The following is a 22200-nucleotide window of genomic DNA, read 5'->3' on the forward strand; positions in this document are numbered from 1 at the left end:
AGACTCAGTGGGATACCTGTGGCTCACCATGTTAATCACTAATGGAAATACATTTAATGGTTCAACCCGGACAGGAATTATTCTTCAGGAATGACACAGACATTTTAGACTTTTTCCAGAACACAAACAGAATTCATACATACACAGTGACCTTAGCAGGTAAGTACTGATGTCACATTCTACGGGCACTGCTGTAAAATTGATGGGCTTCAATCAGTGAGTTTTCAGATGAAGTTAAAAGCTTGTGGGTTTAAGCAAGCATTAAAACATGAAATTAATACATCATGTAAAAAACAAAAAGCTTAAGCCAACCCAAAGCAATTGCAAGAACATAAAATAAACCCCGTTTCTTGGATGACTTATTAGAAGGAGACAGAATTTATTACTGGATACACTTCTAACTAGAAAATATACACATCCCTTTCTACTCTCCTCTGGATCCCCTGCCTCAGTTATGCCACTGGAGAGGAATGCTGCAGAAATGTGTAGCTGTATGAATCCGTGCTTTTGTGCATAGCTGCCCATTTTTAATTCACCAGGGAAATAATAGTTGCTAACTCCTGGATGAGAAATCTATTTCACTTACAAAAGGAAAAGGTCTGAATTCCTGAGGCCATGCTCCCTCTCTTCTCCATGACTGCCTCTCCCATGTCATTGTGGTCACCTGAGTGCCCACACACAGTATTGCAGAAGGCTCCAGTGTGCCCAAAGGCCGCTTGGCTTCCCTGCCCCGCCACGCTGGCTGCCAGCTGCTTCTGGGAACTGGGAAGCCCGGGTGGCTTTGTGGTTTGGGCTGAATCGTCCTAGAACAGCACTGAGTAACGTGGCCAGCAAGGACTGAGATGCCAGGATGGGGCAACTTTTCTGTTTCAGTCTTAGGAATACACAAGTACTACTCCTACAGGCTATTAAATTTTTCCTGCGCTACTTCAGCTGTTCCCAAATGAGAGCAGCAGTTTCCTGCAATAGCATTAGACACAGTCTGATGCATTTGCTGAAAGTATGAACCAAAACCTAATGTCTGTAGAGCTCATCTGTGCACTATTTACTACTTCTCTCACTGCTGCAGAAACCCACTGGCTACTAGTCTTAAACCAAATGTGATCAGGGCCAGTTAAAGCTCTTCTCCAAAACAGACAGACCTTTTGGCTGCCACGTGGTTTACTGCCACTTGAATTTTATTGGGCTGGACAAAATAGAAGCTGGCATTTTCACATATTGTCAGCTTGAGGTGTCTTAAAATTTCTCTAGAAAGCTGCTTGGTAACAAACTAGGAGAGACAGCTGCCTGCAGAACTCAGGAGCATAACACATTGTTCTGCAGCTAATCAATTTTAGTCTTGCAGCATTGTCAGCCTGCAACCTTCACTCCCATTTGGGTCAATAGGCAACTTCTCCTCTATAGCACAAGCCAGAGGAGAACACTTTGCACGTCAGGGTAGAAACTGAAATAGAAGAGCATCAACCGGCCTAGCCACAAGCTGTGAGGACAATACTGATGGGTCAGACTCTTTTAGAATAGCAACTTTTTCTTACAAGCATTCTACAAGGTTAAAAAATACATGGGAGAAGGTACATTATTAGAATGATATGTTAGTGAAGACCTCACCAAAACATATCAATCTTGGGGCAGGTGTTGTTTCCCCTCTAAAAGTCAGGGTTGAAATGTTGCCCTTATTGCATTTCTCTGCAGAAACCACAGTGGATGCCTTGGAGTCTTGAGCATCAAACCACACAGCTCGGCCAGTGATCTTTGCTCGTCTCCCAGAAAGCTCCGGTGAAGCACATTTCCTGAATTAATGCTAGACTTAACACCACCAGAATGACATATCTGCTTCTGCCTTGTTCTAGTCAATGTATTCATTCCTATGACCACTCGCTCGTACACCTCAGCCACACAACACCCATACTATTTGCATTGTGTCCTAAGTGAGCAATGCACGTGTCCAGGTGAAAAGGCTGCCTTGGGGAACAGATTTCCCATGACGCAGCCATGTGATTACAGTTCATAGCAAAGGGGAGCTGCAAATCACACAAAAAACTTAACAAAAAGGGGTTTGCAAAGGTTTCTTGTAAAACAGAGCTACTCACAAACCAGATTAATACAAACTCGATAGACTGACTACGGCTGTGATGCACGAAGGAAGAAGGAACTTAAAAGGCACAGTTTGAGGAAGAAAATATCAGAGGTCAGTGACGACCCAGAGCTGGAAGATAGTTTGGAAAGTATCAAAAAGAAACCACTACAGAACAAACACAGAGCACAACCTCAGGTGTGTCAGACAGTGCTGACTTCACTATGGATACTCCACAGACAAGAAAGGGATGATCCTTGGCCTGTTGTACCAAGTCACATCTGAGCAGCCAGAGAACTTTGACCTGAAAGGGCCAGGCATTAAATAAAAATCACAACTCACTGCAGACAAGTCTTTTGTAGGTGTAAATTAACCGCCAAGGCCTTGCTAGGAGAGATTCATACACATTTTTCTTATACATCCCACAGAGCAGGGGATGTGGTCTCTGTATTTATGCATAGTTAGTAACATACTCGTGTGACGGGTAACACAGTAATCAGGCAGAACAGTTAACACACTGCGCTCTGTCACAAGTGGCATTTGCCCACAGAGCTGAGATTAATTCATTTCCAAAGAACAAACAAACTTGACAACAGACACTGAATCTGGGTCCTCAGTATTGCCAGTCCTTCACATTGAAGGCAGCAGGGGTCACTTTCAGAAGGTCAAGGAATTGGCTGAGAAACTCCTACATTTCTAATGTAGTACAATTTTAGAGATTCAGAAAGGATAATCAGATCATCAGCTCTGACCTTCTCTGTATCACAGGCTGGATGATTTCAGCCACCTCACTAACTTCTTAGCTGCAGCCTGAACTGTTTGTTAAAAACATCCTGCAACAAGGCACCCGGCTGAAGTCAACTTTTCCAATTTCTAATTTCCGTAACACGTTTGAATGGCTAATCACACTCACTGTTATTAGTATGTGTTTGTAATTCAAAATTTGAATTGTTGTTGCAATAACTTTATTTTGAGAGGTTGGGGGCTAGAAGTGTACACCAAAAAGTGACAGTGGAGATTCCCATGCTATTACTTGACTCTAGAATCTGGGGCTTTAAAAAAATCCCTCTCAGACTAAATATTGTGGCATGTGATGAAATAATGAGAACTGACAATACTGTATCATTTATTGTTAATCTTTTACGGTTTGTGAATGTCATGATCATCCACAAGAAGGTCACTTTGTAACTACCTATGCGTTCACATACAGCTTGTAAGTGTGCTTCTTATGAAATGCAACTGAAAGTAACTGGACATGAAAGCTTAGTCAAAACTCCTTAAGAAAAAAATGGTGTGTACAGAACTTCAAAAACCCCCCAACCTTTAAAGTATCCAGAGATAGGAAAATTTCAGTGGAAACGGAAGAGCTTTTCACACAAACCTGCAGAAAGCATCTTTCATTGGAACAAGACTGGCTAAGCTAGTAGCTGAAATAGTGAAAACTGAGCGACAGTTAAAATACAGAAATCCTCTAGGAAAAAGGAAATTTTGCATACCAAAGTCTGCTTTGCTGGGCACGGGCACTCTTTGGTCAGCCCCCTCCTCAGAGCATTAACCCGACTGTTGCTGATGGAGCAGCAAGGCTGTCGCTGCAGGGTGCATCAAGTGGGCACTAGATAGAAATTCTAAAAAAAGTATTTACAGGTCTGTAAATTCTCAAAACGGAAAATATAAAACTGCATTAGAACTGGGGTAAAAAAGAAAGAATCCTACCTTGAAAAACTGCAGATTCCTTCTGTCTGTTTGACGGGAAGCCTGACTGTGTGCAAATGCAAGGAAACACGCTTGCTGCTCCAAGTTTTTACCTTGTTCAAAAAGACTGACAATTTTTTGCTGGAGACCAACCAAAAGTAGGTATGGGGTCCAGCAAGAGACAATTTTCTTGCTAAAACGTTTGCTATTGAGTTTGCATTCAGTTAAACAAGAGCTAGAGAAGAGGGGAAAAAACCCAGCAGATGAGTTTTCTTATAGAATTCATTTCACTACTATTTCACTCCACTCATGTATCAGTCAGCCTGATATACAGAGCTGCTGTCTAATGTAACCCACTGCTCATCTCTCTCACCCACAACACACATGCACTCACACTCCCCTCTTCTTCCTCCAAGGACTGCAGTGCTTTCAACAAGAGAAAAAAATAATAATAATAAAAATAGCAATAATTAAAAAAATCTACAGTATTCACTTCCTTTTGGTATATTACATCATCATTTTCTGTACATGACCCAAGAGCTCCCTCTATTTACACAGTGATATGGAAGGACTTGTTCTCGGGAGCCCGGTTCTCCTGGCCTTGAGTAGGGAATTACAGCCCACCTTTCAAAGTCCTTCTTTCTCTTTTCCATTTTATTAGCAGCATTATGTAAACCTGTAAGGGAAAGGGGGGGCTATTTTGAAGGTTTCTTGAGTCTGCTCCCTCTTGCCCTTCTCCTGGGGAGACGGCTGGCAGCATCTGCCCCGTTAGCAGCTGCTGTTTTTGAATTCACCATTCTCCGTGATGGAAAGCTTGGTGGGATTGGTGGGGGAGATGCCATTTCGGACTTGCATGCTGTAGCGCTCCTTCACCTGGGTCAGGGCACTCATCAGCCGCGTGTTGGCTGAGTCCAGGGACACGATCCGCTTCTCCTGCAACAAACACCCACAAAGTCAGAGCCCCCTTCACCAACAACATGCCTTTGCCCCACAAGCCTGCTTTATGGAGAGCCTCCAGGACGCAGGGCTGTGACAGTGTCTTCAGGTGGTTTCTAGGCAGAGGCAGCTTGGCTAACATTCTCTGGTAAGATGGGATGTCTGCCTCTTTCTGTTTTCTTGTGGTAACGTGGCCCCCACGTGCCATGGATGTTTCACAGGCTGGCCTGGCCCTCCTGGCATTTTAAGTGTGATGGAAGGTGACAGTGAGTCAAAGTTACATGTGTGAACGGATCCAGTCATGGTGGCTTCATCCAGACAGCCGCCAACTGAGGCAGATGGAAATGCAGTATTTTGCCATGGGGTGGGGGGGGAGTGGGGAAAGGGTGTTGGTGTTAATAACAACAATAGCCAATTATTTTTTTAAAAATAGGTTAGAAAAACAGAAACAGGCAGCAGAAAATAAAAGTGGTGGAGGCTTCATCTGGCAGAGAAAAGTGCAAGTGGTATCTTATGGCCACTGTCTATGTATTTTGGATGGATGTGCTTAGAATAAACTCATGGTATGCTTGAAACAAATAAAAACAGAAAAGCAGATAATGGCAGCCTGCAGCCACCAGCAGGAGTGAGGGTGCAACAGCAACATGGAGAAGAAGCAGCCAAAAGCTAAAACTAAGGGGTTATTTGAGGGGAAGGGGAAGAGGGCAGTGTGGGTGGAGGGGGAGATGCCATCGACAGAACAGAAAGAACAAACACTGAACACACTGCTCCTAGACCCATTCCAGCTCAGAGGGGCTCCCAGGCTCCGCCGAATCAAGGGTTCCCACATCCCTGTATTAATTCTTCTGGCACAGAAAGTGCCAGCCTCTACTTTTAGCAGAAAGCTAAAGGATGTGTACTAAATTTATAAAAAAATAAAATACCCATCAACAAAACCCAGCCTATTAACAGCTAGATTATCTTCAGTGGGATAAAGCACTGTAGGGTCAAGCCAACCCTACACAATTAGAAATGAAAATTTTCATCTTCTCTCAAAAAGAAAAAAAAAAATGTGGCCACACAAAGCAGCAACAGAGACAGCAAAAGGTAAATATGCTCTCCATGCTACCAGCTGATTGGCTTTTTTTTCCTTTGAGAAGGAAAAATGTCTAATTTACTTGAATGAGAAAAGCTGCATGCAGGAACTCTTCCCAGTCCAGCCCACTGAGAAACAAAATGTAAAGAATAATGATGCACAGGAGGCACAAACATTAAGGGATAGTTCAGACACACTGCTCAGGAGACCTAAGTGCTGCAACAGCCCCTTGAGATTCTGATCCCAGCACATCAGCTGTGTGGTACATCAGTAATCAAGTCATGTTTGCTTTTCTCAGCAGGTTTCCCCACAGGGGTAAGTGTTAGGGTGCAAAAACAAAGCAGAATTTAAGTACTGCTTGTATTAACAGCCCTGAAGAGACCAAGCTCTGTATAGCAGATCAAATGGAGGAGGTGGCATGAGGAATCAACAAAGAGCAAGGCAGGCTATGGCCTGCCCTGGCACTTGCTCTGATCCAGTCAGTGTAAGGATAGTGTAAGGATAGAGAACGGACAATGGAGGAGTTAAAGGCCTTAGCCTTTCCTCCCATGCTGAAATAAATCCTGCAAAACACAACTGCCTTAACAGAAATGTTTTCTTCAGCAAGTTAAAGCTCCTCCTCTTTGGACTAAATTTCACCTGGAATATATAATTTAAAATTTATTTCCAAAGAATATAGCTTTCCAAAGAGTTAAAATTGAAAGGCTGGTTATTTTCCGGCACTGACGAGTGGCTCACTATGCTAGTTTGCCAAACAGCTGGAAATCTACTCTTGGGAAAAAAAAAAAAAAAAAAAGGAAAAAAAAAATCAATCTTAAAAGCATGAGCTTGGAGAGTAGAGGTATCTTCTCATCGGAAGGAAAATACCATCTAACAAAGATGTCTCTAACACACATGAATTGGGTGCAGGGAGTGGGAGGAGCTGGAATGGGTAGGAGATCAGTGTGCTGGGCCAGGACTGGGTACTGCTCAGCTAGAGAACTGATTGGGTTTACTTGCCTGTTTGAATTATCTCATCCCCATTTATGACCTGTAATTTAACACAGCGGAGATGTCACTTGCAATAGCAACTGGGCCAGTACTCTCTGCAGCTCCACTGTTCCGAGGACAGAGTTCAGCCAGAGCCAGCCCCTGCTCGGCCAGGGAGGCCCAGAGCCAGCCGGGAGGTGCAGACCCACGGCGCTGCCCAGAGCCGCGGTGCACACCATGGGTACCAAGAGCAAGGGTGTCCCTGGGCATCGGTGCTGTGCTGCTACTGCACCTGCCCACCAGACAGAAGGGCAAATCTTGAAAAGCATCTTGTGCTGATGCAGCTAAACACAAGCAGCCTGGGTTACTGCTGTCTCCTTGCAGCCATTTAACTCTTCAGACAGGTGTGATGAGCCAGGGTCTCACCCCACTCCACAAATCTCACAGGAAAAACACCTTTTCTTTTCTAGCCACTGCTATATCCCTCTACCAAACAAATCACAGGCTAAGAAAAACCTTCGAAGCCCAAATTTAGAGGGACTGCTACAGAACCCAGCAAACACTTCGGCTCCTCTGGTGTGCCTATCCTGAATCTTTCATCAGTTTCCTCTTCTGCTCTGGTACCCATGAAAGGGCAATGACAACTAAGCTTCCCCCATGAGCTGGCTGACACCAAAGCAGTTAAGCTCTGTTGATGACCTTGCCTGCCCAAGTAGATAACAACACTTCCAAAGAAAAAAAACATCAGATTAAAAAGGAATCAGTAATGCTACTGCTTTGCTACTTTCTTTTCAACAATTTCCACTGCAGGTGATAAATGATGCATCCTCTGATCAAGTGTGATCAAGGACCTTCCCAGCCCTGAGGTCTGAAGCTTTCCCAAGTCAGCAGCAGTGCCCTTTGCCAGCTGCTGACACTGAGGGATTAGGCTGGTCCACTCTCCACCCTGCTAGCCCATAACCTCACACCAAGGCTAAGAGCCTACTGGCACGGACAGGTAGCAAAGAGAAGGGCAAGTTTCTTAGTCAGTCAGGATCTCTCAAATCCTCCCCTCCAAAAATAACTTTTTATGAGTTTTCTCAGTGCCTCTTTCACCTTCTTGGGGCAGATGAAAAAGCATCACCTCCTTCAAAAAACAGGCTGCTGTTTGGATGAGGTGCCATCCCAACAGTGTGTAACAGCAAGATGCCCTGACTATCCATCTCCAAAAAATGGCCCAGCACGTTCAAATTCTGCTCCAGCTTCCACTTGCCATAGTCCTCGATCACACTGGAGGTTGCTGTACTGCACCACCAAGAAAATAAAAAACCCATAGTTACTGACTATATCCTGTTCATTCTCCAGCACTGCACTCTCCCACTCTGCATTCTGAGTGCAAGTGCACACAGAAAGGATTTAATCTTGAGCTGCATCTAGAAAGGGTGACTACATTGGTGTCTCCATGTAAAGCATCTTGCACAATAACTAGGAACTCTATATGGAACTATAATTCCAGGAGGATTTTCTTGTTATTCTGCAAGGCTAGGTAACAGAAGTGTTGTGTTATTGTATGCAAGTGCTTTATACAGATTAGATGGCACGGATCCAAAAATCCAGCTTTCACGAACAGCCTTTCTGAAGAACTGTGGGAAAATGGGCAGAGGCAGCAGGAAAAACAGAATTTCTCCAATTATCAAAAAGAAATCTGCTATAAATATGCTCCTAGTGTTACCAGGCTTTTAAAAACACAGCTTTTTTCTACTTTATATTTTCCCTACAGTTCCACAGGAGCTCAAACATTTCTATTACTGCTGGCAATTCAAGAGGAAAAAAAAATGGCCTGGGTATGCCCTTTGTGCTCCTTTTGCCTATATTCTAATACACAGGCACCATCTTTAACAGTGTTCAGCTGAGGCTTCCCCCTTCCACCACTCTTTATGTTGGGAAACAACTTCCTGAAGTAACTTGGGTTACTCCTGAAACAGGTCATCTTAATATTGTCTATTAAGGAAGGTTTACAGTTGGAACTAGTGAAAAGCCCAGCAGCAGGAAAGATACCCTCCAAATGCAAAGATCACAAACATAACGTGGCAGGCAGATATCAACCCAGTCTCAGGTTCTGTCATACAAGCTTTGCTCTCTGGGATCAGCATGGACACAGGAGAAAAGCTGCGATGATCCCACACAATACACCCACATGCATTGCCCACGGGGTCCCACTTGCCACAGGAACTTGTGCAGACTGAGGCAAGCACAGCAGGTTTGTGGCAGAGTGGGCATTTCTCCAGGACTGACGTGGACAGTCAGATGGGGTGAAATGCCACGTATGACATTATACAGGGCAATGCTCTGCTGCAAGCATTCTCTTTTCTTGACTTGAACGTTCCAAGCCATGCTTTTAGCTCGCACAGCTGAGATGCATGCACATGGCAAGTAAACTATGCTGCTATGAGGCACAGCTTTTCCAGAATTCCCTGGCCCGCACTTGGAACCACTATTCCTTTACCCCCTTGGGATTTCACAAAACAGAAAAGGTTTTGGAGAAGCAATCAGTCCTGTGATTTGCTGTCAGGCTGTACAGTCTTTATTAATTAAAAAACACAACATTCTCCTAGAAAGCAGTAAGTCACATGTGCAACACCATGGGCTAATACTGGCTTGGGAGCTAGATAACAGTGCTGGGGGAGAAGGGTAGGAGAGAATAATGAGTTCTATGCACAGAACACTTGGTTCTTGGAGATCCTGAGCTCCTTACCTGTGCATCAATAATTTTCTGCTTTGCATCAATGACAGCTTGCATCTCTGCATGATCCTTCTTTAGCTCCTCTTCAACTGCCATGAGTCTGATGAGGAAAAAGACGTACGAATTAGGACAGTTTAATACTACTCCAGAATGTTTCAGATACTCTGGCCTGTTGGTTTGACTTCTCTGATTATCCTGGCTCTGCAAGAGAAGAATTCTGCTACACTCGGAAAAGCTTATCTATCCATCTGACACTCCCAACTGCCTACCCTTGTTATTCTCAAAATGGACATTGCCAAAAATGCAACTGCTCTGAAAAACTACTGCCTTGAGTACAGATTCCAAGCAACTCAGATGGTGTAAGTCAAGAAGCCCATGCAACTACCTCCTTTCATGTCACACATGAGACAGGGGAGCTGCTTGTCCTACACAGTCCCAAACTTTCCAAAGTCTCACCTGCTGATGATACTTTTCATCTGGCTGTCCTTCTCCTCCTGTTGCCTGCGCAGTCTCTCCTCGCTGTCTTCCAGCCTAGACTTGTACTCCATCAGCAGCTTCTGCATTTGCTGCTCTTGCACCAGGAGTCGCCGCTCATACTCCTCCAGCCGGCGACTTGACACCTTCAGGCGCTCCTTCAGCTTTGCTATCTCTTGTTCATACTGCAGGTGGAAGGAAAGAAGGAAGGAATCAGATGCAGAGGAAAAAGGAAGAGATCAGATCATTACAATCTTCTGCTGCCATTCTGGGAGGACACTGTAATTTTCATTACTTCTATCATTTTTTTTTTCATGAAAAAAAAAAAACCCAACTGTGGGCAACCACAGACAACGAGCACATAGGCTCCCACTGAGCTATTCCCACATGTAGGATGTCATTCTGTAGCACAATTTAAGCAGAGGGCTGTGACATGGCTTCTCAGCCCTGACTAGTAACATCCCCAGTTATCCCAGAATCAAGCAGTTCCCAGACAGGAGCTGCTAATAGTGTTCAACGGTAAAACTGTCTTGGGGTGACCAAACTCACAAAACAGATCAGTGTGAGACCCAGACAACTCATTCTTCAGCACCCAATCAAGGCACAAAAACATGTGTGAAGATAGAGCAAATCATTCACTACAGAAGAGAGCCTGTAAGTTTACTTGGCTGAGGTTTTGTTCTTTTACTTACTGTCTCTGTGGACCATCACTTCTGCAATAGTGCAATGAATCCCAACATATTCCACTTTGGTTTGGGTTCATTCGGCCTTCCTAATAATCCTGTGTTTCTGCTTCTTGTCCACCAAATGTTCTCCCCACTTCCTGCCTTCTCAAACTACCAGACCTCTTACTAAATTTCATCACCATAGCAGCATAGAGATGTAACTGTATTTGGAAAAATGGTATCTACTCCTGAAAATATGCTTTAAAAAAAATGTTTTTTTCTGTGTAGCCCAGAAACATTGTACTACCTAGCTGATGGGCATTTGCTTCAGGTGAAGCCCAAGACAAAATCTGAATGCAACTGCTGCTGAAGACCGAATTGCATTTACAGAACCTTGTACAATCACTTAGCATTATCCTAAGATATACCCAGTTGGATTAACAATTGTGAGTCGGGTTTTTTTAAATGGAGTTCAATGATCACTAAAATGTTTTGCAAACATAGAAAAATGGCAGCATGCTGTACCTATAGCGTTGTCATAAAAAATGATGACTTGAGCAGGATCTAATACACTTAGTGTGACTCACAATGCACTAAAGTGCCAAATACCAGCCTGTAATGTGCAAACTCTCAGCTACGTCACCTTGCACTCATTTGACATGCTACAGCCTGCACGTGGGTTAATCTATAGTATGGGATACTGTACTACATAGAGGTGTGACAGCATGTACAACAGGAAGTTGTGCCAATACAACCTGTGTTTGAAAGCATGACTGTCGCAGCAGTGCCTGAGAGCTGCTCTTAACTGGGCTGTGGAGTGGACAGGACCCACTGGCAGCCCTCAAGTCAGCTGCAAACAGAATAATATCTACCTTCTCAGCATGCTTGACTTCATCCGGATTCTGCTCTGCATCCTCCTCTACTTCTTCGTACTGTCCATTATTGAGGACCCATGCAGCTGTCCTTTCCACTGGTGACATTGTAGCGGAGTCCACAGGTGACTGAACCTGAAGCAGAGATACCTGTAAGCATTTTTCAGAGAAACAACATACAAATAAGCGCTAAAATCCAGTTTGTTTGGAGGAGGAAAACAACCATGAAACTGTCAGTCTCAAAGGATCCCCAAAACCTTTCCTGCAGAGACACTTCATCCTCCATTGACTTTGGAGTACAGCACTTACTTGAGTCCCTCTAAAACCAAAGTACTTGAGAAATTGTTCTTCCTTTTTAAGTGAGCTTCTTTCTGGAAAAGTTCTTGTTTCCAAATCCTGTTCACATCCACCTTTCCCCTTTGCCAGATTTTCAGTAAAGATTTCTCAACCTGTGATTTTCTTCACAAAGGAAACAGAGTGACAAAGCTTTGCTTGCAGCCTGTTCAGGTAAAACAGATTGGTTTCTTTGGAGTATTGAGAGCTTAACTTGGGAGCAGCGCTCTCAGCCAGGCTGCAGACAGGCTTTGCAATAGAGGACTGGGCTGCATGGCTTGGACATGAAACAGCACAGCAGTACTTAAAAATTGGTAGAGAGGCGTAACTTTATGTGTAGCGCCTATCAGGTTTAGATGGTCTCCTGTAGCACGTACACTCAAGACAAGGCTGTGAAAGGAAGTCAGGGCCAGCAGTGCTTACTAGGAGAACTGTAAAACACCATCACAGAGCCTACCCTCTTCAAGGGAATCTGAAAAGGAAGCCAAGAAAAGAAACGGGAAACTCTCCTCCTGGCTGGGGAAAATATGGCTTGCTACAAATTCCAAGCAATTTGCATGGACAAAGACAAGTTTATAAGCACAGGAATTAGCATAATTACCCCTGAAAGAGCAACACTGTTTTAACTTTTTGAGAAATGCAAAAGATCAACTTCCCTCCCTCTGCCAACTGTAGCTTCTTTTTGTGCTCAAGCTGCTCTTCAGCTCAGTGCATCAGTATTGTACCAAAGAGAAATGTGCTCCCTGGAGGGGGATTTTGATTTCTCAGTTTCAGTAAGGAGCTCTTTATGGGGGAGTAACAGCTTCTTTACATGGGTCAGGTGATGGATCACATCAACCTCCATTTCCTTTTCTCTTATTCACAGGGACAGGGCTGGTGAGTGCTGCATGTCCTAAAACAGCTCTGGCCAGAGGATTTGCCTGCAACAGCTCAGCTGTCCTGAGCAGCAACAAAGACTCCAGCACCAGAAGCAAAGGAAAGGAGTAGGAAATAGGCAAAAATCCCTGGATTTAGGCAGAGGCCTTTTTGCTAGAAGGTCATCTTCACAAGGGAAAGGCTAGTAGCCCCTCAAGTGCAGTGAAAGCCTGGCAAAGCTCCTTAGTTATACTTTTTTGATGGTATTTGCTGTCAGGCAGCCATAGCAAGTGAGACTATGAACTGCGCGTGGCTCTGCCAGCAACAGGCTCTTCTCTGAGGTAAACCCTTTGGCTTTAGGAATTGCTGGAGGAATTAGGAACAGCTATGGGTGAACAATGTCACGTTCACTGGAGTAATGCAGGACCAAGGTAGCAGAAGGATGACTAAATTATATCACCAGGCCTTGTAACAGACTGCTGATCAGCAGAAAACCTTGCCAAACAACCTTGCAAGCTGTAGGACAGAATATTTTCAGCCAAACGCACAAAGCCTACAAAGACCAAGTGGATGGCAAGCACTTCACATGCTAATGGGTTATGAGTTATACTCTAATAAAGTAGAAAAAAGAAAAAGCCTGCTAGGAACATGTATTAATTCCCCTCTTTGCCTCTCCTCCAGAGGAACACACTGACATTTCTGTTCCCACCTACCTACTAAATGGAAATGGAAGGCAAAAAGTGACCTCTCCCAGCAAACAAAGGGCCTAGCTCTATATTCAGAAACAAACGGGGCTTGTAGAGAACAGAGTCTAATAATTATAACTCCCACAAAGCATGCCTAGAAAGAACATGCCCAGAAAGAATATGCCCAACTTTTCTCTTTTCTTTTTCAAATAAGAACAGAATTCCACAACACAATTTGCAATTAAAAGGACGCAATGGAATTTGACTCAAAAAAAATTTGGCCACTCGATTTGGCATACTTCAAGACATTTCTCAAGGGTGTGGGGAAGGAAACTGAATTCTCTGAATAAAGTAGGATCAAGGACTCTAATGAATCCAGTGGAACAATTAGCATGGAAAGTAGAGTGGAAAAATAACTACATACACATCGCCTGCAAGAGAGGGGAAGGAGACTGCCCTGAAGCCAATCATAGTCGCAGGAATCTGTAAAGCTGAAGGTAAAAAGTAACTGGAGAAGATGGAAGTCTGAGACTTTGATGCTAAACAAGCAAAGGTAACTGATTTACTTGGGGGCAGTAATCAATTTAAGATGAGAAGAGCCAGGAGTCTGCAAACAGATAACCGAACATTTCTTGTAAATACACAGAGGGCAGAAGCCACCCGTGTAAGGTGTTCGCACAAAGACTGGAGACACCCCACCTGTACTTTCTCCTTATCCTAGCACATTCAAAGTAAAACCTTCTTTGTGTATTTGTGTAGGCACTTCCCGTACCAAGCCCTGAGGAAAGGCACCAGCTCCCCGGAGATTTTGGCTAGGACACGGCACAGAACCATCCAATAAAACTCAGTAGATCACACAATACTGGTTCATACTGGACCCTGAGAACTGCTGGCCTAAATATTTCCTGCACCTCCACACTAGGCTTAGTTGTAGTCAATATACTTTACTTATCAATGCCTCTATGCCCAAATGTAAGACACATGCTCCAAAGGAAGACACAAACATATGCACTTCAAACAATATGCAATTACTTTTTTGGGTATTATTAACTTGGCGTATTAAGCTTTGCTTTGTGATTCAGTGTTTCTGATCTCCTTGTACTTTAATAAACCTGAGGTATCAAAGCAGTTTTGAAGCTCTGATTGCTCCTGGGTTCCCAGGCATCATCCAGATTTTCCTCCTTTTGACTAACACAGAGGAGTTTGCCAAGAAAGCTACACCAACAAGGATATCAGTAAAATGTTTGGCAGAGCAGGAGCTTATGCTGGCAACTAAGTTCTTCCGCCAGCTTTATCTTACAAGCCCAAAGCCTTCCTCCCCCTGCATCACCATGCTCCTGACAGGGCAAGGAGGATCCTAACCCCTGGCTTCCTGCAGGTACAGCTTCACCCGCAGCACTGTGCAGTCTCAGCCTCAGGGGCTGCAACTTTCTGGAGTGAAAGTCCTTGCTCATGCCTGTGTGCAGAGCAGCAGGTCTAGAAGGTCATGCAGAAAGCAGGAGCTTAAAAAATTTCCTTCTATACTAGGTAAGGTAAATCAAACATGACCGTGTTTACCTTCACAGTGACCACAGAAGAAAACAACCCCAAGGAACAGCGCAGGTGTTGCCTTCAAAAGCCTCATCCTGCCCTGCTGATGTCTGTACGCACTAATATGACATTTCTCAAAACAACCACCTTCCCTCTGACCTGCAGATCAAGACACTTTTTATCTTTGCTGTAGTGCCAAGCATTTAAATACTCATTTTCTCTTTAACATTAACTAATTTAGTAAAAGATTCTCATACACAGCAAATCACTACAGGATTTTTTTTTCTTTTTTTTTTAAGGTAAAAGAATGCTGGCTTTTTGACAGGAAAATCCTGATTTACAGTTTCCTATGAACAACTGATAAAGTGCATTAGAAGTTGGTACATATAAGCACTCCTTTCCAGTAAGTGTCTGCATTATTCATAGTTTGGGATAATTAATGAAAAAGGCGTATTTATTTGGGAGCCAGCAATAGATTGTTGCATCATGGTGAAATACAGATTTCTCCATGCTTGAGACAACTGTACTTGTTTATTATTTTGGCAGCAGTTTACTCTATATTTTATCTTTGTTTATCTCTGGTTTTAGGTAGCTACGCTTTTAAATTAGCACCACAGGGCAAATGCAGTATCACGTGGCAATCTTAACTACAATTTGGAACAAAGCTGTTTCTATTTTTTTTTATTCAGAGCCATTTTCAAGTTTTGTTTTTTTCATCAGGCTTGCTGCTACCTTAGTAAATGGAAAACTTTCTTTTTTTAAAATCTACTACAAAAGAATCAAAAAATAATAGGTAAGCTAGGCTTGCCAAGCTTGTCAGGGTAACAAGCACAACTACTCCTCACACTTGCTACTACTGGCCACTTGCTTAAGTGTCAGTACTCTTGATTCAACTCAAAGGTCAGAAAGCTTGGAAGGTCGACTCAGCAATAAGCTAAATATCAAAGCAGAAAGCACCTGGAAAAAGGCTTTCCTTACCTGCTGCGTTTGTTGCCTCTGAATTGCCCTCACCTTTGGGACAGGGCTCTCTCGAGAGGAGGATGACTGCTGCCGGGAGCGGCTGCCATTCTGAATGGGTTCAGTCACCATGGCCCCCGACACTCCCGACATGCTGCCGGTGCTCCGCAGGGAAGCGCTGTGCGGCAAGGACTGTGGTGCCTTGGCCCTGGCGCCCAGCCCGCCTTGGTCCACTTTGCGGATCTGCGCTTGGCTGCTGCTGTTCTGGCGGGGCAGCGCGATAGGGATGTGCTTGTCCGGGACCGTGTGGCGCCGGGAGAAGTCCTCGCTCTGTGTGCTGCGCTTGGTGAAGTCCTCCATGCTGCTGTTGCTGGGTCCGCTAAGTTTGAAGTCTTCACTGTTGCTTCGGCTCCGGGAGCTGGCAGTGCTCAGGTTCTCCAGGCTGGAGTCCACGGAGGCCTTTGGCATCGGCGGGGTTGGGTTGTTGAGATGGTAAACTGGGTTCTGGAAGGACAGAGGCTGGAGGCTGCCCTGTTGGTTCAAAGCTGGGTGCAGAGGCCTTCTCACCTGGGGAGCGCTCTGGGGCGTGCTCTGCGTTTCCCATAGCTGTTTGATGTTCGCCACCTGTGTGATGGAGAGCTGGCTGCCGGCCAGGCGCAAAGGCACGTCATGCATAACAGAAGCATGGTCACTGTGAGCCGTGTGAGGATCTTGGAGGTCCATGAGAGAGATGCTACGTCCATTGGGCAGGATGCTTTCCCTTTCGTCCTTATCAGAGTAAGTCATGCTCTGGGTGGATGCCTGCTGAACCAACAGTAAGGTCTTGCCCCTGAAGTATCCATCTACATTTTCCTGGGTTGGAGACTTCAGCTTATGCAAGTCACTGTGGAGTGGAAAGGAATGTGGTTAAATTTTAAGTAGTCAAGACCCTGAGAGATCTGTCCCAGAGAAGTCTTTCTACCTCATTTAACCTCCCCCCCAACTGAAAGCTTCAAGGAAGCAGATTTCCTTTTATGAGCTCTCTGTGTTCAAGTTAGAACACACTCTTCCTTATCCACTTATCTTTGAGAATTATGTTTGATTCAAGTGCTTCATCATTTTTTTTTCACAGGTGAAATGCAAACCATTCCCACCAAATCCTCCCCGCTTAGACCCTTCTGTCTCCAGCAAGACTTCAGAACAGTTCAGATCTGATTTAACCCTTTGCCAGAATTATGTAGTGTGGGGGCCTGAACATTCTGCAGCAGTTGTGTGAAGGCTCCTGTAGATCTCAGTGTAAGCTCAGAGGGCAGACATTTTCACAGGAAGAAACTGGCCCTCGTACCTGACACTACTGAAACCACTCTGAGACCACAGTATCCAAGCTCTTTGGCAGCTCTGTTGTGTCACAGCTTTTTGCTTCAGATTAACAGCTATTACAGGGTGAGAAATGCTGCACTAAACAGAGGAAGGACTATTTTTGCTCTTCCACCGGTAACAAGTTCCACCTACAGCCCAGCTTTTTCATTAGCAGTAAATAAGTGGCCTGATTGCCAGAAGGAAACATTCTGGCTGACTATGCATCCGGACGCTCACATAGGCAGTGAATTACAAAACTGTTTTTTAGCAGCTGAAGTCACTGACTCCCAGAGATGTATTTGAGTCCTGGGTAAGTGAAAAGTTTCAGGTCTCCAGTGCACCATGTGCACCCCCTTAACTGGGACGGTGTATTGCCCATGACAAGCTCCCTGCTCTGACAGCTGCTCTGGGCAGCCAGTTCAAGTGACGAAACACTCAACTCTCACCAGGCTTAACAACCCCCTTATCCCACATCTTCCCTTGAGCTCTGGCTGTTACATACCCATCAGTGGGGTCCTCAAATATCTTCTGAAGCCCTGAGGAGAGACTGCCACTGACGTTTGGACTAGAGCTGTGCTCAGTGAAACGCCTCAGCTGCTGCTGTATCGGCGTAGGGTTGGTCATTGATTTGGTGATATCAGCAAGAATACGAGGAAGGGGTCCCAGTTTTGCCACGGTCGCCTGTAGGAAGGAATTTTCACCCTAATTGGACAACAAGCACCGCGACATCCGCCAGTTTTTTGATAACGATGCACAGAGGCGGAGGGGTGGAGGTGGAAGGAAGGAGGGTGGGTGGTTGTGTGCGGGTGTGCCAGGACCGTAATGCAGTGTTACGGAGCAGCGTAACCACGGCGACGAGATGGATGGAGGAGACGAAACGGGGTGCAGCAGACATTGAGGAAAGAAAAGGAAATAGAAAAGAAATTAGGATTGACCCCCAAAAATAAAAATCATGCTCAATAAAACAAAACTATTGCCATTCCAATGCAAAACTATCATGCAAAGCAAACTAAGTCCAGGGTGGGTGAGGTCAAAGTGAAAACTACAGTATCTACTCATTAAAGGGCATTCACAGACTACAGATTCAGCTATAGTGAGGGGAACTTTCCAGGAAAAAGGTGTCATGTGGTAAAGGAAATGCATGCCAACAGACAAGGGGATGCGGCATTCAGGGGGGTCATGAGAGAATTGCAAGAATTGAAGGAGATGGGGGAGGGAAGGGTTTCGTTTCATAAGCCTTTTGCTTTTGGCATCCTACACTGATGCCATCTTCTGTAGCACCCTGTTATCAAAAATTAAGACATTCTTCCCTACCTAAAAGTGAAAAATAACTGCATGAAATATCAATGATCCTCATCCCAACATTATCACATCAGCCTGGGATTAAATGTGTAGCTTCTTGTTCAACTATGTGTTAGCTCAGTGTTGGCCAGGCCTAGTATAAGAGCTGCTGACCTTCCAACAAGGAAGGCTGCTTGTCCAGGCTCTTTATCTTTCTCCCCACTTTGGGTCACTTCTGGTTATACCATCTACAGGGCATCTTCAGGCTCTTGGGACTGCTGGAAGAAGTGGAAGTGCTGGAGGTTTATATGAAAGTAAAACTGGTACAAAGACAATGCTCTTTTCAAAGATATCCTTATTTTTCCTGTAAGCAGGTATTCAGGCAGTTTGGCTCCAAAGAAAGGTCTCTTTACAGAAGCTTTCGTACAGCACTTCTTCTGTGTCTATTAAAACCTCTGAGGTGACTTCTCTCATCATTTCCCAGTCATTACCTACAGTAAAGCAGTACTGCATGTAACTTTACCCCTTAATTCTCTTTTTAGCAAACCACTATACCAGCTCCCAAGGGCCTGTTAGGATAGATCCATGCATCTAACCTACAGAAAGGGCAAAGCAGATCTGCTTTGACACTTGATCCAGGTCTCCCTTTCCTCACTGCCCAAGACATTTACCACCGTTACATTCAGAGAGCAGCTCACAGTAACTAACATCACATCCAAAGATCCATTTGCAGTTCTAAAGACTAGAGCTGGGTTTGTCTTGATCTGATGCCTGAGCAGCTTGGAAGGACACAGCAGTGTTCCCTGCACTGGTGGGTTTACCCCAATTTATACAAATGGAGGATTCTGTCTTTTGAGTGCTCACTTTGCCCGTGTTCCTGAGTCTGCTGAACTGTCTTTACAGCTGACTTTGCTGCCTGAGACATTTTGAATGTACACTCTGTGCACGTATGAGGGAAATGGAAAAACAAGATCATAAATTGTTATCAAACTAAGATTAACTAAGATTAATATATATTGCCTTTTTGAGTCAAGGACATTTAAATTTACTCTGATGCAACAAGCTCAGGTTTTTTGTTTTCTGTTTTAAATAATGTACTGTGAGAAAATAGATACCAAACAAATAACTATTTTGGCAGACCTTAATGCAATAAAAATATTAAGAGTGCATTGCAATTCACCTCACCTCTACAGTTGCAATAGAAAGAATAAAATAAATGGAATATGGACAAAATAATGCACCTCTAAAAGCTGAAATATAGAACAGTTCCAAGCACTTGTAAAAAAAAGTAGTGACTCACAGCTCAGCTTTTCTGGGTCTTATCAACTACCTTTGCTATCAAGGTTTTAATGATTTTGGATCCTGCTAAGCCACATATCTAAGGAAGAGCAAACTGCTGCCTTTTCTCCCTCTATAGGTAAACAGAAGCAATGCTTATTGTTGGCCATGTCTATCGGGATCAGCAGAACAGAACCTGGAAAATATATACGACCCCAGCACAATACACGGCAGAAAGCATCTTGCTTTTGTTACAGGATAAAACCGAGTGGACCCAGGTTTTAACATGGCATCCTCTTGTATACCAAAAACTAATCCAAAGAGTACAGAACATCTCAGCAGGCTTTGGATCAGGCCTTTAATGAGAACAGTTCTGCCTGGCCAACACATTACTCCATCAGATCTGGGCAGCGTAAGGCCTGGTGTGCAGCAAAGCCCCTCCATTAGCATCAGAAATGGCACTGAGACATTTTCATTTTCTATCCAAACACCCTCCCTTTTTTCCAGCTTACTTATGAGAAAGGACAGGCCGTTCAGGGAATTCCAGGTCTACTTTTAAGCGCTGCCCTCTCCACCTCTGGATACCCAGCCCTACTCAAGGGTCTGCAAAGTGTTTGTACTACTGCTGAAGCCCAACCACTTCACATGCCCTGCTTCAGGTCTTAATCTGAAATCACGGAAAGAACAGTTGTGAAATACCACTATCAAACATTCCTCTCAAAAGCTGTTGAAAAAGTTCTTCCCAAAGCAGGCTTCAGCTGCTCCCTTGATGTTTCCTGGTGTTTACTGTTGCTATGATACAATCGCCAGATTCACCCTCCCGGGCCTCCATCCTGCTTTACCTTATCAAGTTGGGACACAACCTCCCATAAGAGGGAATGCAAAACTGAGAGCTCTCTGCCCAGGTCGATGTAGCCCTCAAATCCAGGCATGTTTGAGATGGTATCTGGGTTAGAGATCTCCAGGAGAAAACGCTTCATTCCTCCCCACTCGTGTTCCAAAAAGTCATTCATGAAGGCCATATACTCTTCCTTATTACCAAACCTGCAAAAAAACGGGGGGGGGCGGGGGAGGTGTGTGTGTGGGGTGGGGTAGGGCAGGGGGGAAACCCAGTCAGTAATCTCCACACAAAATATAGAGTACAAGTGCTTACAATTACTTAAACGCTTAACTTTAGACCTGCCTGGTCTCCCAGTCTAGATTTGGCCTGGTAGAAAAAAAAAAAAAATTGACTATTTAAGAGATTCACTGCTTTCTTGTACTTCTTTAAATACCAGTAATTCACTGTGCATATTATGATCAAGGGCTCAACACATCTCTCCCCCCTCCCTCCCACAAACACCCGTTTTCCTTTCCCCTTCCCTGCATCTCCTCCTCTGTAAGAGACATGCCATACCCTCTATATCATTCAGCTCGGAATTCTGGCAAAAGAAGGAAAATCATGACCCATGGTAGGAATGGGCTTTTTTTCTTCTGAAATAGCATACACATTGGCATGCTAATGCATGTCTCTTCTTGGTTTTATGCTAGTCCCCTCTACTGAATTCAACACAGCCCAAATCTGCATGTGAAAAGGAGAATTTATCTAGCTCAACACTAAGGTGTCTCAAGGGAAACAGCGTTCACATATAAGTGAGAAGTTTCCTCCTTTTCTAAAGCTGCCTGCAATTTGACAGAGAATCAGAATCAGCTGCCTGCAAACATGACTACCAAGCAGGGCTTTCCTTGCTCCATAGTAACCTGCAGTGACTTGCACCTCTGAGGCACAGATTTCAGTTTTACTGCCACCACCTACTTAGCAAAATTGGCGAGATTCTGAATGACTTTAGCAATAAGTGTGAGTGTGCGAGATGTCCGGTCGTCAGGATACTCCTGCATGAGGCTAAAGAGGCTGGGGGACATGATAGCAGGGCACAGGAAGCGGAGGAAGAGGGAGGCACTGATCAGGCGTTCACTGATGTCCTGCTTGCCTCTGCTCAGGCACTGCTGCTTCCAAGACGCAAATACCTCCTTCAGCTCACGAGGGAACACACTGAAAAACAATAAACCAGGAAATAAAATCACATGGGCCACGAGATGCAACAAGTCGAACAGGTGATCAATCACCTGAAATAATTATCCATGAGAAAACATAATTGATTTTTTTTTTTAATTCCTTTTCTCTCTCTAGGATAGGAAACGTCATTAGGCACCTATTTTTAGGTCCCCATTTAATCTGGTGATACTTAAGTAGTCTTTAAAGCATCCCTTGTTCATATATGTTAAGCAAAGTAATTTTCAGACACACTGATCTGCGAGCTAAGAACTACCCTTCCATCACTACCCTGGAGCAAACAGGGTGTTAGAATATTAAAAACAAATTGAACAAAACTGAACTCATCTCCATAACTGGAATTCTTAGACAGCTTGTTAAACTTTCTTAATATTTCCCATGTGCTTCATCCCAAAGCAGAAAGGCCCTTC

The 22200-nt window shown here is 44.3% G+C and overlaps 1 protein-coding gene across 10 annotated transcripts in view; it reads right to left on the bottom strand.

Moving 5' to 3' along the window:
- Positions 1-613: 613 nt before the first annotated feature.
- The window catches only part of RASAL2 (RAS protein activator like 2), a 145854-nt gene continuing 124267 nt past the window's right edge, over positions 614-22200 (bottom strand). For 6 of the 10 annotated variants that reach the window (XM_026853505.1, XM_026853513.1, XM_026853511.1 and 3 more), the window contains 9 exons: positions 21533-21769; positions 20580-20781; positions 17681-17880; positions 15862-16723; positions 11480-11614; positions 9925-10127; positions 9481-9568; positions 6777-6807; positions 614-4699 (listed from right to left, as the gene is read on the bottom strand). In XM_026853505.1, the coding sequence (XP_026709306.1) occupies positions 4557-4699; positions 6777-6807; positions 9481-9568; positions 9925-10127; positions 11480-11614; positions 15862-16723; positions 17681-17880; positions 20580-20781; positions 21533-21769 (2101 nt within the window). In that variant the 3' untranslated portion in view covers positions 614-4556. The remainder of the gene's footprint in view (positions 4700-6776; positions 6808-9480; positions 9569-9924; positions 10128-11479; positions 11615-15861; positions 16724-17680; positions 17881-20579; positions 20782-21532; positions 21770-22200) is intronic. The other 4 variants (XM_026853509.1, XM_026853507.1, XM_026853508.1 and 1 more) reach the window with 4 other exon arrangements.

Source organism: Athene cunicularia (assembly GCF_003259725.1).
Source record: "Athene cunicularia isolate RWA chromosome 8 unlocalized genomic scaffold, athCun1 chr8_part1, whole genome shotgun sequence".
Classification (NCBI taxonomy): domain Eukaryota; kingdom Metazoa; phylum Chordata; class Aves; order Strigiformes; family Strigidae; genus Athene; species Athene cunicularia.